This window comes from Ochotona princeps, chromosome 14, assembly GCF_030435755.1.
Source record: "Ochotona princeps isolate mOchPri1 chromosome 14, mOchPri1.hap1, whole genome shotgun sequence".
Lineage (NCBI taxonomy): Eukaryota > Metazoa > Chordata > Mammalia > Lagomorpha > Ochotonidae > Ochotona > Ochotona princeps.
This window is the reverse complement of record NC_080845.1, coordinates 31,660,194-31,676,308: the sequence shown is the minus strand read 5'-3', so window position 1 is coordinate 31,676,308 and position 16,115 is coordinate 31,660,194. Positions and strand designations below refer to the sequence as shown.

Genomic DNA, 16,115 nt, shown 5'->3' with positions numbered 1-16,115 from the left:
AAGAAGCCCAAAGGCTAGAGAGTACCAGGAGATTCGCAGGGCCGCTTTGGTGCTAGGTCCCCAGCAGCCATCCCATCTACACCGCTGAGAGATTCCTTAGCCTAGACCTCTTGTCTGTTTAGTCTGGGTCGTGTCCTATAATAGGGTGGGGCAAAGGGAGGAAGACAGGATTGAAAAAAAAATACACTGAGGGTGTAAAAATCAACAGGCCTCAGAGACCCTGATGTATTGGAAAAGTAAGTGCTCGCATGATGGTGGTTCTGAACCTGAATGACTGCTGGAAAAACCCTGGTAACTCAGACAGGGCCTTGGGGGGCGGGGTGGGGAGGAGTTGTGTCTTTGTTTATGGGAAAATCCTAAGAGAAATTGCTTTTTACATAACTTTTGATTCATTTTTTACTTATTTGAAAGGCAATGACATGGAGAGAGACTTCCCATTTACTGGTTCACTCCCAAAAGCCCTGCACTTACCAGAGCTGAAAAGCCAGAAGCCAGGAACTCCATCAGGTCTTGAAGAGCAGTGGCAAGGCTCCGTCCCGAGCCGCCATCTGCTGACTCCCAGGCGTGTGAGCAGGGAGCTGGATTGTGCACACAGGCAGAAGCGGAGCTCGAGTCCAGGCACTCTGATACAGATACAGGCATCCCAAGCTGCACTTCTCTATCTGCCCCGCAGCATCTGTCCTGTTGGATAGCATCTAAACACAGAAGTAGATTTACTGGCAGAGGAGCAGGATTGAGTTCAGCTTTGGAAATCTGGAATGTTCAGTGTTTAAGAGACAACCAGGGGATATCATCGGGTATCAGTGAAATTCAGTCCTTGGTCAGTGATGCTCACCACCCTCAGAGCAGCCTGGGAGCTGAGATCTCTAAGTTCCTGGAGTTTTTTTTCTTTTTAATGCTATAACACTTATACCAAGTTGCTGCAATGTTACATAATTCTTCAGTGACCCACTACTGGGCTCTTTTCTTAATTTTTTTTTATTAAAAAAATGACAAGTCATTGAATTCAATGAATTCAATGATTTGAATGAAAAGAAGCCACAGATTGCCAATCTGTGATTGACATTAAGAGGCTAAAAAAGCATCAAATTCAGGACTCCAAAGGACAACCAGTGTGAAGCTGCATTTGTAAGCTGTACTGAGCTGACTGGGGATACAGAACTGATTGTAAGCTGAGAATGAGTTTGTAGTACAGAAGGACTTTGAAAAACGATAACTGATTGGATTCGCATACAAACTACAGAGCCAGAAAGTGCACCCCAGCATTCTGCTGAGCCCTGGGCTAGGAGAGGGGCTCGATGGGAGGGGACCCCAGCGTTCTGCAGTGTAAGGAAGAACTGGGAGAGGGGCTCTTTGACCCAGCAAAGAGCTGACTGGGGAATGTGGCTTCTGTGGCCAGTTTTGAAAGGCTGTCACATAGAACAGCAAGAAAACTTGGTCCCTCTGTTCCCTCCAGAGCACCCAGTCCCCCTTGGGGTCTGATTGCATTGCTCTGCTTCCAGCCACATTCTGGGAATTTAGTAGGGAGGATTTCTTTTTAAACTTTAATTAGGATTACAGAGAAAGGCTTGAACCCACACCCACAGGGGATGCTGTCACCACAGGCAGAGGATTAACATGTTCACGCCAGCATGTTGACCCTGACCCGGGTATATTTTTAAGGGTAGGAATAAAATCACTCTAATTCAGACATACTTATGCAGGGGGTGTAATGAAACTGGATGGGAGGACCTAGCTTAATAGCCAGGGTCAGCTCAGTCCTACAAGTTGGTGTTTAAATTAGTGGAAAGGGAGAATACATTCCAGGTGGGAAAAGCAAAATGGGTAGAGAATCTGGCTGACAGGTGTAGAGCTGTGTGGGCAGAGTGTGGGCAGAGCAGTGCCTGCCTGAACAGCTGGCCGGGAGGGGGCAGGGGGAACCCAGGGAGGTCACATGAAAGTGAGGCCTCCTGAAGCCAGCCAGGTGTCTGACAAGCTGAACTGTGAGGATTCAGCCCTTTGATTCCTGTAGACACAGAGGACACAGCAATTAGCATACAAAGCCCCTACTTTTTTGGAGTTCTTATCAGGAGTGATAAGCACATTTAAAAGATCATTCCTGTTAGTGAAAAGAGCTAAAAAGAAAATGAAATGGAATAACAGGATAGAAAGGTATTTACCAGAGGGGCTGGGATGGTGGACCAGGCAGAAGATTGAGTTCCTGAGGTTGGTGTATTTAAGAACAGAGGCAGATGTAGCTGAAGCATAGAGAGTTAAGGAGAAGGGCAATGTCTGCTCTCTCAGCATTGACTAGAGGAGGCAGGAGGGTCTACTTTGAAAATGTACCCTGGGAGTGACTCTGAAACCCTTCCCTTAATGGGCTGTGGTCTCAGCCACCGTGACTCACGGATGAAATAATACGAGGGAAAGGAAAACCCAGCCAAGAAGTGTACTGTGGTGAGAACACTGGCCCCAAATTATACAGAATTACAACTCGGCCACTTTCTAGTTGTGTGACCTCAAGGAAATGACTCAATCTCTATAAATTCCTAATTTCTTGACCTGCCCAGTGCTAATTCCTGGCTCGCGGATCTCTGAGCCACGCCTGGGATTGTAGCTGATGGGGAGTGCTTATAGCACCACCTTGTGTTCATTTCAGTGCTCGGTGCAGGGTCTCGGACCCACAGAGCCCAAGCCCTGTCCTTCAGCGTCCCCGGGTCCTGGGTTTAGTTCCAAGACTCGTGTTCTGAGGCTAGCTAGAATGGGCAGAGGGGCCCAGCCGTGGTGGTGGTGAGGGGGCATGCACTGAGCAGAAGGTGAACTCTGAAACGCTGTGAGGGTGGGCAGGGACAACAGAAAGCTGGTTCTGCTTGCAAGTCAAGAAATCTTCCATTGTGGTCAGATCTGCTCAAGAAGGAAATGCGCTGGTGTGAGTGGAGAAGAGGGATGACGAGCGAAAATGTCAAATCACCTGGACACTGGAATCTGACTGGCACCATAGAGACTTGTCTCTCAGCCATAGAGATAAAATGGGTGGTGCTGCCACTGGCAGAAGTGAAAGTTGTTGAGAAAAGTTTGGGGGTGGTGAAGGTAATGAATGAGCTCTTTTTAAAATAGCAAATTCTCAGTGTGCCCTAAGGCAGAATGATCTGGATGAGAGGAAGGTCAGGGCTAAAGGTTTGGGTCTGGAAAATGCCTGTATGCCTGGCTGAACTTCAGCTGGGCAAGGGGAAAAGCACACGTGAAGCTTAAGAACTGAGCCATCTTTAAATTCTGAGAAAATAAAGACCCACCAGCGAAGAAGTGTGGAACAGGCCTGTGTCATAACAACACTAGGGGAGAGTTTGACAGAAGATGCGGGGAGCAGTGTCACACTGTAGCCCCACCCTATTCCTACCAGCCAGGCCTTGCCTATCATGTCCCTTCCCCAGGGGGGCAGCATCTCTCCTCTCTGCCTCTGCTTCTTCCCATTTGGCTTCTGTGTCTGTTTGTCTGATTTCCTTTTTCATCCCTGTCGCTACAGGGGGTGGTGCTGAAAGCCGACCAGTCCTTCGCTACAGCAAGGAGCAGAGGCCAACCACACTGCCCATCCAGCCCTTCGTGTTCCAGCACCACTTCCCCAAGCAGCTGGCCAAGGCCCGGGCCCTGCACAGCCTCTCTCAGCTCTACAGCCTCGCAGGCTGCAACCGTGCCCAGCAGCCTGTCCCACCAGCTGGTCCTGCTGCTCAGGGCCCAGCCCCCGCTCCCCTCAGGGAGCCCCAGGCATCCACACCCCGAACCAGTGGCCGAGGTGCCAGGAAAGCTGGGCCTGAGCCAGAGACCTCCCGGCCGTCACCCCTGGGCAGCTATTCCCCCGTCCGGAGTGCTGGCCCCTTTGGGCCCAGCACTGACTCCTCTGCCTCCACTTCGTGCTCCCCGCCTCCAGAGCAGGCCACAGCCCCAGAAAGCCTAGCCTCATGGAGCCACCCCTGCCCCGCTGCCCGCGCCGCCCCCTCCCAGCTGCCACAGAAGGAGGATCCGAAGACACTGACCTTGGCTGAGTACCGACTCCATGGAACGGGAAGCTTGCCACCTCTGGGCTCCTGGAGATCTGGCTTTGGCCGTGCAGAGAGCCTGGCCCGTGGAGGCGGTGAGGGCAGCATGGCCTCCAGGCCCAGTAACGGTATGAACTTTATCACCACCACCACAAGTGCTTTATGTCATAGCCCAGAGTCAGAGACTAAAGTGTTTGCACCGCTTTCCCCGGCACCCCTGTGTAACAGGCACACATTCCTGACTCTAGTGTTTCCCGTGGGTCTATCAGGTAGCTGCGACAGCCTGTCTCCTACTAACTCTCGCCTCTCTCTTCTGCTGATCCCATCTACTTCCAGCCAACCACCTCTCCCCTCAAGCCCTCAAGTGGCGGGAATACAGGAGGAAGAACCCGCTAGGGCCACCTGCTCTATCAGGGAGCCTAGATCGAAGGCCACAGGAAGCTCGACTGGCCCGCAGGAACCCCATCTTTGAGTTCCCTGGATCTTTGGCAGGTGCCGGCCATCTCGGCTGCCGGCTGAATGGTGTGTGGGTGTGGACCCCAGGCCTCTGGGAGCAGGCCCAAGGGTACACTCATCAAACACTGAACTGACTTTTATTTCTCTTCTGTCTCTTCTTTCTAGGTCAAGTACTAAAGCCATTACCACTGACCTGTCCTGACTTCCAAGACCCCTTTTCCTTGACAGAGAAGCCCCCAGCAGAGTTTTGTCTGTCCCCAGATGGCAACTCGGAGGCCATATCCATTGACCTGCTTCAGAAAAAAGGTGATTAGAACCCCATCCCCAACTTGGGTCAAGGTTTCTGCTGTCCCCTCCTGGCCATGTGTGTGTCCCTCCCATGGGGCCCTCCAGAATATACCCCTGCATTAAAGTCAGTGCCAGGAAGGTGTTGGAGAGCACCGGGGCCAGAGGTAGATGTCTGGGTCCTGTGTGATGGATGGAGAGGGGGCCAGGTCAGTTCTCAAGGGCCAGAGCAGCCCTTCCCTGAGTGAGCTAAGCATGGTGAGGGAGATTACTGTGTGAGCGATGAGCTCCAGGACCACGGCCTAGCACTAAGTGTGCCGGTGACATTTAGGAAGATGGAGACTGGCAAGGAACAAACGTAGTCAAATGACAGTGGCATTGAAACCAGGGCTGTTTCAGTGAAATGGTGAGGAAAGAACGGAGTGTTTAATTGTGGGCTGAAGGGACAGAGCTTGTAGGGAGAAAGATGAAGCCCAAGTTTCTTGCAGGGAAAGGAAAGAGCCTTGGGCAAGAGGAGGAATGGCCATTTTGTTCCAAGATAAAAACGGAGGGAGGGGTGAAGATACAGCACAGTCAGGGCCCTGCAACAGAGGGAAGTCGGAAGAAGGCTTGAAGGAGGGGGAGAGATTTGGCACGGCGACCAGAGAGTGGAACGAGGATGCTGAGTAGGCACAGATCAGAGTCATCCTTTCCAGGCATGGGGCGAGGGACCTGGATTGGCTCCAACAGTAGGAAGGGGCCCTGCTTTCTCAGGCAAAAAGACTGGCAGGTGGGCTGATCCAGGCTTGGCATCCGAGGGCTGGGAAGGAACACAGCTACAGGTCTTGAGTTCCATCTTTAAGTTCCTTGCCGTGCCCAGAGCCTTTGGCTGCCTCTGCCACCTCTTCTGCTTCCTCCTCCTCCTCTTCACCTTCTGGGGTCCTCACACCCTTCACTCGCTCCCCAGGCGCCCCAGGCGCTGCTCGGTCCATGTCTCCAGGGCCCTCCTGGCCCCCGCCCCCCCAGCCAGCTGCAAGGATGAGTGGGTGGTACTCTACCGAGGTGGGTTCAGGAGGACAGGAAGGGCTTAAGAGCTGGGCACAGCAGGACCACACTGGCCTAAGTGTCTCTGGGAGACCCACGGACAGGCAAGGAGAGTAAGGCGAGTGGAGAGCCCTTCCCATCCCACAGGGTCAGCCAAGAGCTTTCACTAGGAGCTTGCTCAAGGACCCATCACATCCATTCTTTCTTGCAGGACTGATAAAAGCTGTGAACACGGCTGTAGACCTTATTGTGGCTCATTTTGGCACAAGCCGGGATCCTGGGGTGAAGGTAGGCAAGAAACTGTGAAAAACCGAGCTCTAACCCGCATACTGTACCCTGCTTCTGCTTGTCCCGGAGCTGGCTGCTTAGGGATGGGGGTGACAAGGGAGAAGCACAAAGGGCCACAGGGACAAGGGCCAGGCTCAGTCTCCAGAGGGTGTCCTGCCCTTCCCTCCTGCGTCTGCAGGCAAAGCTGGGCAACAGTTCCGTGAGCCCCAATGTCGGCCACCTGGTGCTGAAGTACTTATGCCCCGCCGTGCGGGCCGTGCTGGAGGACGGGCTCAAGTCCTTTGTGCTCGATGTCATCATTGGGCAGCGCAAGAACATGCCCTGGAGTGTGGTGGAGGCTTCCACCCAGCTAGGTGAGTGCTGAGGAGCCAGAGGGGGACCTGGGACCAACCAGAGGGTTGCAGAAACACATCATGGGTTTCTCCTCTCAGGTCCATCCACCAAGGTTCTGCACGGCCTCTACAACAAGGTCAGCCAGTTCCCAGAGCTCACCAGCCACACCATGCGCTTCGACGCTTTCATCCTGGGCCTGCTCAAGTGAGTGTGTGACGTAGCAATGTCTCCCCCCAACTCTTGATCCACCCCCCTGGGCTCTGGTGCCCAAGCTCATCAGACTGAAGCAGAAGGGGTGGGGTTTGTGGCCAGGGTGCAGGCCTCCCCTCCCTCCCCATCCTGGCTTTCCCATTGCACCAATAACATATGGCACTGACCACTCCCATAATCTTCTGATGCTTTTACAAACACATAGCCTGTCATGTTTGGAAATTAATCAGGTGGCTCAATTTCCAGGAAACCCTGATGCTCTCAGTTCCAGTTCCACTTTTACATCCAGCTTGAATCCTTGGTCCATCCTGGGACCCAGTTTTAAGTATGCTTCTTTGTCAACTATGAGCCTGATGGCCCGAAACCCTTGACCCTGAGCTGCCTACACCTCCATTCATTACCTGCCATGACATTTTGGGTCTTATACAGTCATTCCCTTTCTGCATATCCCCACCAGCGCCGCGGGGCTGTGAAGGGAAGCAGGCAGCAAGGCTGCTGTAGTAGGGTGATACCTATGCACATTCCCTTCTTGGGGTCTGATGCCCTCGTATCTGTCTTCTTTAGACCTTACTATCTGGCTGTTTCCACACGAAACTCAAGTCTCTTCCCTTCTCTCCCTGCAGCATTCGGTCCCTGGAGTTCTGGTTTAATCACCTCTATAACCACGAAGGTAACATTCAGAACCTGGCTTTGTCTCTCAAACGAGGCCAGTCCTCAGAGGCCCGATAGAGGGAGGACTGGCTGCCGTTAGGCATTGGACGTGGGGGAGGGAACTGCAAAAGCTTCCTGCCCTAGAGCTTTACACTTGTACCCAAGTCGTTCCAGGCAGCACTCAAGTAAGAGTGCTGGGGTGAGCAGGACTCTCAGGAAATCTGAAAGTCTGGGTAGGGGAGCCCCAGTACTTGTCTCCTGTGGGCTCAGGGTTGGGGATTCTTCACACTGCATGATCAAAGGAAATAGGGTATGTGTGCAGCACATGTCATTGTGTAGTTCACAAAGCACCCCCTTGGGCCAGGCTGTGCTTGTCTGAATGACTCAAACCTTCTTCTTCCTCCTAGACATCATCCAGACCCACTACCAGCCCTGGGGCTTCCTGAGTGCAGCTCACACCGTGTGCCCTGGGCTGTTCGAGGAGCTGCTGCTGCTGCTGCAGCCCCTGGCCCTGCTGCCCTTCAGCCTGGACCTGCTCTTTCAGCACCGGCTGCTGCAGAGTGGGCAGCAGCAGCGGCAGCACAAGGAGCTGCTGCGGGAGTCCCAGGACCTGCTGCTGTCCGCCCACTCAACGTTGCAGCTGGCCCGGGAGCGGGGCCAGGAGGGCCCCGGAGACATGGACCGAGCAGCGCCTGGGGAGCGAATGAAGGGTGTGGGGGCCCCAGAAGGCGGAGAAGAGGAAGAGGAAGAAGAGGTGGCAGAGGCAGCCAAGGGCTCTGGGCACAGCAGATGGGCCCGAAGTGGGCAAGCTGGCTGGTGGTACCAGCTCATGCAGAGTTCCCAAGTCTACATCGATGGCTCCATGGAAGGTTCTAGGTTCCCTCGTAGTAGCAGCAGTAGCAGCAGTGAGAAAAAGAAAGCGGGGGGAGCAGGGGGGAATCCCCAGGTTCCACCTCCCCGGGAGGGAGTGGTAGAGGGAGCTGAGGCCTGCCCTGCCCCCGAAGAGGCCCTTGGCCGGGAGAGGGGCTGGCCATTCTGGATGGGGAGCCCCCCTGACTCTGTGTTGGCTGAACTGAGGCGCAGTCGAGAGAGGGAGGGGCCTGCTGCCCCGCCAGCAGAAAGTGAGGGAGCGGCTGCAGAGCCTTCCCCAGGCGGCATCAAGTGGGGACATCTGTTTGGTTCCCGCAAAGCCCAGCGAGAGGCCCGGCCCACAGCCAGGTGAGAGCCCACGTGTGGGGCGCAGGTGGAGGGAGAAAACACGGAATCTGGCCCAGCCGTGAACAGAGCCTGAGCCCAGCCACTCTCCCCTAGGCTGCCTTCAGACTGGCTGAGCCTGGACAAGTCCATGTTCCAGCTGGTGGCCCAGACAGTGGGTGTCCGACGGGAGCCAGAAACCAAGGAGAGCCCGCAGGAGCCACGCTCTCCAGGACTGCCTGCTAAGCCACCATGGTGAGCTGGGGGCCAGGAGGGGCCGTGAGGGTGGGGCCGGGTAGGGCTTCTGATAGGGTTTGTCTGACCAGCATGTGTTGTTTCCCCAGCGAGGTGCAGGCACTGTGCCACCATCTGGCCACAGGCCCTGGACAGCTGAGCTTCCACAAGGGTGATATCCTACGGGTGCTGGCGCCAGCCGGCAGAGACTGGCTGCGCTGCAGCCGTGGTCCTGACACTGGCCTAGTTCCCCTGGCCTATGTGATGTTGACCCCAACTCCAAGCCCAACCCCTGGAAATAGCCAAAACTGAGGCCCTGTGCATGCTGCTGGCCTCAGGGACCCTCACCACCGCCCCCCCCCCCCCGGTTCCAAGCCCCAGAGCCCCTCACAAGTCCTTGGGCTTGGCTGCAGAGCAGACTGAGAGCTGGGGGCCACCTCGCCCTGTGCTGGCACCTGCTCCCCACGCTCAGTATTACTTACTCCCCTGTGACTGTCCCAGTGACCTCATTCCAGACCTCCCTCCAGGAAAGGAGGCGGGAAGGGACGCAACCCTGGGCTGCCAGGCTGAACCTGGCCCAGCTGGGCCCAGCCTTCCTTCTATGTAGACAAGCAGGTCCTTCTGTGGGAAGGTGGCCTGCAGAGCCACTGGCAGGGCTGCCCAGGCCAGGCAGTGATGTGGATGGTGAACAGTATTGGGGCCAGACCCTTGGCACCCCCAGCTGTAAATAGTCTATAGCCGGCGCGCCTGATGGGCAGAAGAGGGAAGAGCAGCCCAGGCTTCTGTTTATGTATTTATTTATTTATTTATTACACCTATTAATAAAAAAGGTGCTCAGCCTCCGAATCGTTTTCTCTTTCTGTGGTCCCTCCAAAAAGCTGGCTAGGTATAGGTTGGAAGGAACAGAGAGAACTTGGAACTCCAGCTCCCTAAGTCAGGAGCTGCTTCTGCAAAGTGCTGAGGCCCAGCGCATCATGGGTGAGATGCCCAAATGTGTGACCAAACTGGAACTTATACCCTGTGTGATCAAAAGAGTCTGTCAAGTGTGGCCAGTGGCATGGAGAAGCCTTTGAATTCTTTCCCAGTTCTCTGACCCTCCAAAATCTGACCCTGCCTCCCCACTACTGCAAGACACCTCAGTGTCCTTTACTGTGTGATCTGTGGTCCCTGTACCTTCTTTCCAGTGCTCCAAGCCCCTCCCTGCCACCCCATACACACATCCCAAAGCCTTGTTCCACAGCCAGGCTCACCCGGCACATAGCCCCCGTAGTGGGGCAGAAGAGTCTCGTTCTGAGAGTAGGTCCTGGGCAGCGGGGGGAGAGGGTTAGGACCCTTCAGGGCTCTGCCCCTAGAGTGCTTCCGCCCAAATTCCTGCAGCGCCTACTTGGTGAGCACAGGAAAGCTGGAGCCGAAGAGGAAGCGGGCCCGGGGCACGTAGCCAGTGAATCCTGGGAGGTGGGGTGGAGTTCGGTGGGGACACAGAGTTGAGGGACCCCAGAATCCCAGGGGCCTCCCCTGGGCCCACTGTTGTCACCCCATTTCTCACCTGACATGAAGAACTTCTGAGGATCTGTGTCATCCATGGAGTAGGGGGAAGCCTATGAGATGTCAGCAGAAGGAAAATGAGGTTAGCATCTCCGACGCTCAAACCCCAAGGGACACAGAGCTGGCAGTCAAGCCTCTGACTGCCCCTTCTGCATCCCCCAGTGAAACTCCAGGACTAGCCCAGGATGAGGCGCACCAGCCCAGCATGAGGTGCCATACCTGTCCTGCTGCCTGCTGGGGCTCTGGCAGCCTCTCTGCCCCTGGCTCCAGCGCAGGCTCCTGGTCTTTCTCTGTTTCTGTTTCTCTCTTGACCACCTGCTGGGGCAGCTCTGGACTCCCCTTCCACTGAGGGGAGCTGTTCAGGACCTCGGCCCAGACCTGGCTGCAGTTCTTGGCAAAGATGAACTGTGCCTGGGGTACAAACCCTGGGTGGACAGGGGCGGGAAAGCTTTGTTGGTACTTGGAGACACAGCTTTTTAGGCTGAGGGTGTCTGATCGTACCTGCATACAAACCTGTGTACCCGGGGATCATACTGGAGCTGAGCCTTCCACAACCATGCCCAAGAGGCAGGCTGCCTGCAGGGACCGTGGGAGACCTTGGGGGCTGAATGGGTGGCAGAAGTGAACGACGGGCAGGGGGCCAGGCTAGACCAGGAGGGCCTCGGAGTAGCTGACCAGTCACCTGCCCGTAGGTCTGGCCCATGCTGAACCTCAGGAAGGGGCAGTGTCCAGTGTACCTGTAACACACAGCCCCTCCTCTCACTTCTGGAATTGCCTCCCACCCCCACCCCACCAACCCCAAGGACAGAGGGAAGCCTCCTGAAGGTTTATTTTGCTGCCCACCCATCTCCCCCAACCAATGGGAAGCCACAATACAATGCTTTCATGAACTTTCTGAAGCCCCGTGCATGACGCGGAGCAGGCACACCTGAGCTCTCTGCTTGGGCTTTCCATCTTCCTCTGTTCCCATGGAGAAGACAACAGGAAGCTGGGAGGCACACCAGCTACCACCATGCGCCTGTGTGCTTTTCCCCACCCGACAGCCTAGTCAGCCCAGCCTAGGACCCCACCAACCAAGCTGTGGACTTGTGGCCCTGGGATCTAGGTGGCAAACCCCCCTAGATTCCCATGGTCCCCTTCCTAGGGACAAGCAGCAGGAGGCGGCGCTGGATAGAGGTCTTACCCTGGGATATAATGAGGATTTGGAGAGTTGAGCCCTGGTAAGAAGGTACCAGCCATTGCCGCAAGGACCCAGGCAGTGTTTGTTTCCCTTGGAGCCCAAGCTCTGGGCAGGCGATGAAGGGTGTCCAGCCCCACACCCCTCGCAGCCGGAGGGAGGAGGCGGGGCCGGAGGCGGGGCCTGGCTGAGACTCCAGAGAAGGGGTGTAACCTTCGGGGCGAGGAAGCCCTGAGGCGGAGAAGGCGTGGAGGGGGCACAGGCCCCCCAACTTGCCCCTCAAGCCTCTTCCAGATGAGCAGTCTCCTGAGAAGCGGCGAGGGTTCTTTCTGGGGGATGCAGTCCCGGCAAAGAGGGGCTCTGCGGGGTGGCGATAAGGGGAAAGAGGCGACACTAAGTCCATTTGCCACAATCAACCGCAAGGAGAAGTGGGGAAGTGCATCTGAAACGGCTAAGTCACCCTGCCGCCCAGGAATGAAGGGAGGCTTGGAAAGTGGGCACCTCCCAGAATGAATCTGGATCTTCTTCCTCCAGCCCGGCACCCGGTGCATAGCGGGAAGGCTGCATTTACTGGTCCCCTGCCTTCGTTTATAAAACGCAAGACATCACTCTCCCTGCTCCTCACAGTAGCATATGCAGATTATCCTGTAGCCATGTGAAGGCTGAAGCCAGCTGGCCTTGCAGGGACCACACAGCTCCGGAGGCCGCCGGACAGTCATGGTTGCCGAGGCTCTGAGGGCTTTGCAGGGGCCACTTTTTGGAGCCAGTGCCTTAACTTCTCAAGCATAGTTTCCTGAAGCATAACATGAAGGTTACATTGACCTAAGCGACCAAGGGGCTGTGAGGATTCCATAAGCTTGTGCCACGTCCACCAACTCAGTTTGTGCTGCATGGTAGTTGCCTGTAGATTTCTAACACTGGTGAGAGACAGTGAATAGGAATGTGCGTGTGGGAGTTCAGACACCAGGGAAGTGGAGTGGAGAAACACTCAGTAGGCTAACACCCATGGGGTGTTGAGCTTTGGCTCAGCTTTGGCTGTTAGAGTCATTTGGGGAGTGAACCAGCAGATAGAAGAACTCTCTCTCCGCTCTTTGTAAATCTGCCTTTCAGATAAAAATAAACACAAAAAGAAAGAAGTTCAGATTCTAAGAGAAGATGGCCAGATGAGAAAAAACAAGATCTCAGAGAAGCAGAGAAGGATTAGAGCCCAGCCTGGCTGAGCTCTGAGGTCCTGGCTGGCCCACCTGTGCCTCTGAAGCAGCCTACCTGGGAACTGAGAGGGGCTTGGGGAACAAGCGCTTCCCCTGAATGAGTCTGGATCAGCTGGAGCCCTCACGCGGCTCTTCTTCCTCTGGCCAATGGATGCTTAGCCAGGTGCATCTGGATTTGGCAAGGTTTTGAAAGAAGTCGGCTGGGGACAAGCTAAGGCGCTCTTCTGGAATTCTATATTACAATTCCAACCAAATGAGAGAGACACAGGAGAACACCCGATGGCCACCCTTCCCCGAGTGTCAGGTGGGCAGCGAGCATCCAGAAGCCTGTGGAACACTCAGCTGGGACGAAGCCTGGCTGCGCCAAGGAAGAATGGTGCAGGAGAAGTGCCTGCCTTTCTGCCAGCAATGTCAGCCACTGCAGGAGCCAGCATTGTTCTGTGGAACAACAAATGTCATCACTGTTCAGGTCATGTCAAGTAGTGTACTTGGAGCTAAAGGCATGATGACTTTAAAAAGATGACTCAAGTTCTAACTTCAGTAAGTGGATGGACCTTGACTGAGTTCATCAAGCTTCAGATTCCTCATCTGTAAAAAGGGAAAGTGAATGTTACTACTGCTGAGCATGAGATATAGTGGATGAGATAGCGTGTTTAAGGTTTAGGCCAGAGCTAACTCCAGGGCACTTCCTAAGAGGGCAGGAAGGGGATTTGGAGAAGCGTGTGCAAAATCAAAAGACGCAAGGTCAGAATGTGAAGTTGGGGGACCAGCACAATGGCTCAGCAGCTAAAGCCTCACTTTGCATGCGCTGGGATCCCATATGGATGCCAGCTTGTGTCCCAGGTGCTCCATTTCCTGTCCAATTCCCTGCTTGTGGCCTGGGAAAGCAGGAGAGGATGGCTCAGAACCTTGGGACCCTGCAGCTGTATGTGAGACACTTAGCTTTGTCTTGGCTCCAGCCATTGTGACCATTTGGGGAGTGAACCAGCACACAGAAATCTTCTGTATCTACTTCTCTCTGTAAATCTGCCTTCCTAATAGGAATAAAATAAAACTTTAAAAATAAAATAAAAGAATGTGAAGTTGGTGCATAGTTTAGCATGTAGAAACTGGAGCAAAGACCATAAACCTGGGTGGCAACTCAGTACAAGTTAGGAGGCATGGTTGGTGAGGAAGCAGCCTATGCAGGGGGTGTAATGACCTGTCATTATCACTGTTCTCATCTGGCGGAAGAACAATCCTACAGGCAGACTTGTAAGCCCAGCAGGGGAGGTGCCAGTTAAGAGACCAGGGAGTCCCCCGTATGACCACCAGGCTCTAGCTCCTGACTGTGGAATCAGCCTTGATGGCTCAACTAACTGGGTTCCTGCCACCCAGGTGGAGGACTTGGACTGAATTCCCAGCTTCAGATCCTGACCCACCCGACTATACCCCTGGCTGCTGTGGAGTGAACCAGCAGATTGGAACTAGTGCTAGGTGAGGGGTCCTGTGGGACTGCTGCTCTCCTCTGTGCCCCATTCCAGGGATTACTCATCATGACAACCCAACAATGGCTTCTGGTGGGAGGTGCCAACCCTAGCAGCCAGGGCTGGAAGCGGCCATAAACAGAAAGCTAAGCTTAATCGACTGCAACGGAAAGGGCCGGCTACGAAAGCCACACAGCATCCTGCCCACTGCCCAGCCTGCTGGGTCTCTAGACTGACCATACCTATGCTATTCTGCTGTGGAATCTGAGCAGGAATTGCTCTTCAATCTGTCCCCAGTTTTTTTCTTTTCCTCCTGTAGACACAGGAGGTAGGTATGAGAGGGCTGCTGGTTGCTCCCCAACTATATCAGCACCCAGGGATAGGGGATGGCCACTTGGTGTCATCTTAGAGAGACCCTGATGTGAGGGCTAATGTTCTAGTGATGTTACTTGAGTGGTTTTGATAGTTCTGAGACATTGTTTATTTCATTGCTCCGGAGTTGAGAAAATCTTTCCACTGGTTGAAGAAGTCCACATTAGTGCATGCACACAAACCCAGACAACTGCTGCCAAAGCTAGTCCAGGAGAGTTGTCCAAGCATTTCCAATTTCCATTCTCTGATGACACACTTTGACATCGTCCGTTGACCTAGATGAGCTAGCCATCATGACCCCCATGTGCTTCTGGGCATGCTGTCCACTGCATCAAGACTGAGGAGGCCCAGTCTTGATACTTGAACTCCAAGGTTGAGCCACATATGCTGGGGTCCGTGTGATGGGTGTGGAAGACAGGAAGATGGGAAGAGTATTGTTCCATTGCAGGCAGGGCCACAAGGAATTTCCCGCTGTATGGCAGGGCCCGGTGGATGTCTCTACAACCACCTGAATGCAGTTCCACCCATGGACACCAGACAACCTCTCTGAGATTTCTGTAATCTATTTAGGCATTGTCTGCCTCTGCGGAGTTAATGTTTACTACCAATGTGAGCTTGGAAGTTGATGTTGCTGACACCATTTTAGCCAAAGGGCCTTTTATTATTGCTGCCCCCATTGACCATATGCTAATCAGGGGTGTTCCGTCCCCACATGAAGTCATAGTGTTCCATTTCTTTCCTTTTTACGCCTCATCCAAGCACTCTTCTAGAGTTCCAAACTCAGCTGGAGCTGGACTCTGGCACACATATTTTGCAATTTTCCTTATGGTGAGAGTATGAGCCCAGTGATCTAGTTGGGAAGTCCCCTGAGAAACCTCATCTGGGTTGACCTCAGACCTGACTCTTGTGTGCACCAGCCAGTAGGGGGTCTGGTTCAGTTTGTCACCTGCATCAGCCTACGCCCACACCAGTGAATACAGTTGCCTGGTCAATTCCATCCCCAGCCCCATCTCCCACAAAAATCAACGGATGCAGCAGGTCAGTCCAATCCAGCCTGTCACAAACCCAGCCCCTAGGCACACCAGCAGAAACTGCAGCCTAGTCAGACAGACTCCCAATAACCCAAACCAGTCTCATTCCCAACCCCGGTTCCTGTGTGTGCTGGCATGTACGGGAGACTAGTCTGGCCTTTTCCACATTCCATCTGGCTGTTGTACACACCAATGGGTGCTGCAGCTTAGCTCAGCCAGACCCATCCCCAGACCTGGCCCACAGTATGTATGTTGATAGTGCTACTGCCTTGACCAGTCTGACCCACCTCCAACCCTGGTTCTCATGCTTACCAGTGGAAGCCACATACCAGCAGAGGAGTGCCCACAGTTTCCATACTAGGCCCACTACCAGCTGCAGATCTTGTGCCTACCAGGGGCACTGGAGTCCTGTCTGACATAATTTGCACCCAGTCTTGGCACTTGCCTACAGATGCTGCAGCAAAGCCCTGCTGGTCCAAACTTTTTCTGGTTCTTGCATGTGTCAACAGATGCAGTGGCCTAGCCTAACTCACACATAGGCTGATGGGTGCTGCAGGCCTGCCAAGGCTGGGCCACCCACAGTTCCAGTTTTCACACTCACCTGTGGAAGTAGTGGCCCAGCAGGA

General features: G+C 54.3%; 2 protein-coding genes across 6 annotated transcripts in view; one reads left to right on the top strand and one right to left on the bottom strand.

Moving 5' to 3' along the window:
- RUSC2 (RUN and SH3 domain containing 2) overlaps positions 1 to 9,530 on the top strand; it is a 47,704-nt gene extending 38,174 nt beyond the window's left edge. For all 3 annotated transcript variants that reach the window (XM_058672416.1, XM_058672417.1, XM_004581013.3), the window contains 10 exons: positions 3,503 to 4,141; positions 4,350 to 4,535; positions 4,635 to 4,775; positions 5,989 to 6,065; positions 6,244 to 6,418; positions 6,497 to 6,602; positions 7,232 to 7,278; positions 7,667 to 8,477; positions 8,571 to 8,708; positions 8,798 to 9,530. In XM_058672416.1, coding sequence (XP_058528399.1) covers positions 3,503 to 4,141; positions 4,350 to 4,535; positions 4,635 to 4,775; positions 5,989 to 6,065; positions 6,244 to 6,418; positions 6,497 to 6,602; positions 7,232 to 7,278; positions 7,667 to 8,477; positions 8,571 to 8,708; positions 8,798 to 8,999 — 2,522 coding nt within the window. In that variant the 3' untranslated portion in view covers positions 9,000 to 9,530. The remainder of the gene's footprint in view (positions 1 to 3,502; positions 4,142 to 4,349; positions 4,536 to 4,634; positions 4,776 to 5,988; positions 6,066 to 6,243; positions 6,419 to 6,496; positions 6,603 to 7,231; positions 7,279 to 7,666; positions 8,478 to 8,570; positions 8,709 to 8,797) is intronic.
- A 71-nt stretch (positions 9,531 to 9,601) lies between these two features.
- Positions 9,602 to 11,519, bottom strand: CIMIP2B (ciliary microtubule inner protein 2B). Of its 3 annotated transcripts, XR_009246605.1 has the most exons (5): positions 10,746 to 11,084; positions 10,452 to 10,657; positions 10,234 to 10,285; positions 9,938 to 10,135; positions 9,602 to 9,705 (listed from the first exon to the last, which is right to left on the bottom strand). XR_009246605.1 is itself a non-coding variant. In XM_058672418.1 (4 exons), the coding sequence occupies exons 1-4, from the start codon at positions 11,077 to 11,079 to the stop codon at positions 10,068 to 10,070; spliced, it is 660 nt and encodes a 219-aa protein (XP_058528401.1). In that variant the 5' UTR covers positions 11,080 to 11,084; the 3' UTR covers positions 9,669 to 10,067. The 3 variants fall into 3 exon arrangements, 1 of the variants encoding a protein (XP_058528401.1); XR_009246607.1 differs by adding an exon at positions 11,416 to 11,519 and having other exon boundaries at positions 10,234 to 10,969; XM_058672418.1 differs by having other exon boundaries at positions 9,669 to 10,135.
- Between the last annotated feature and the right edge of the window lie 4,596 nt (positions 11,520 to 16,115).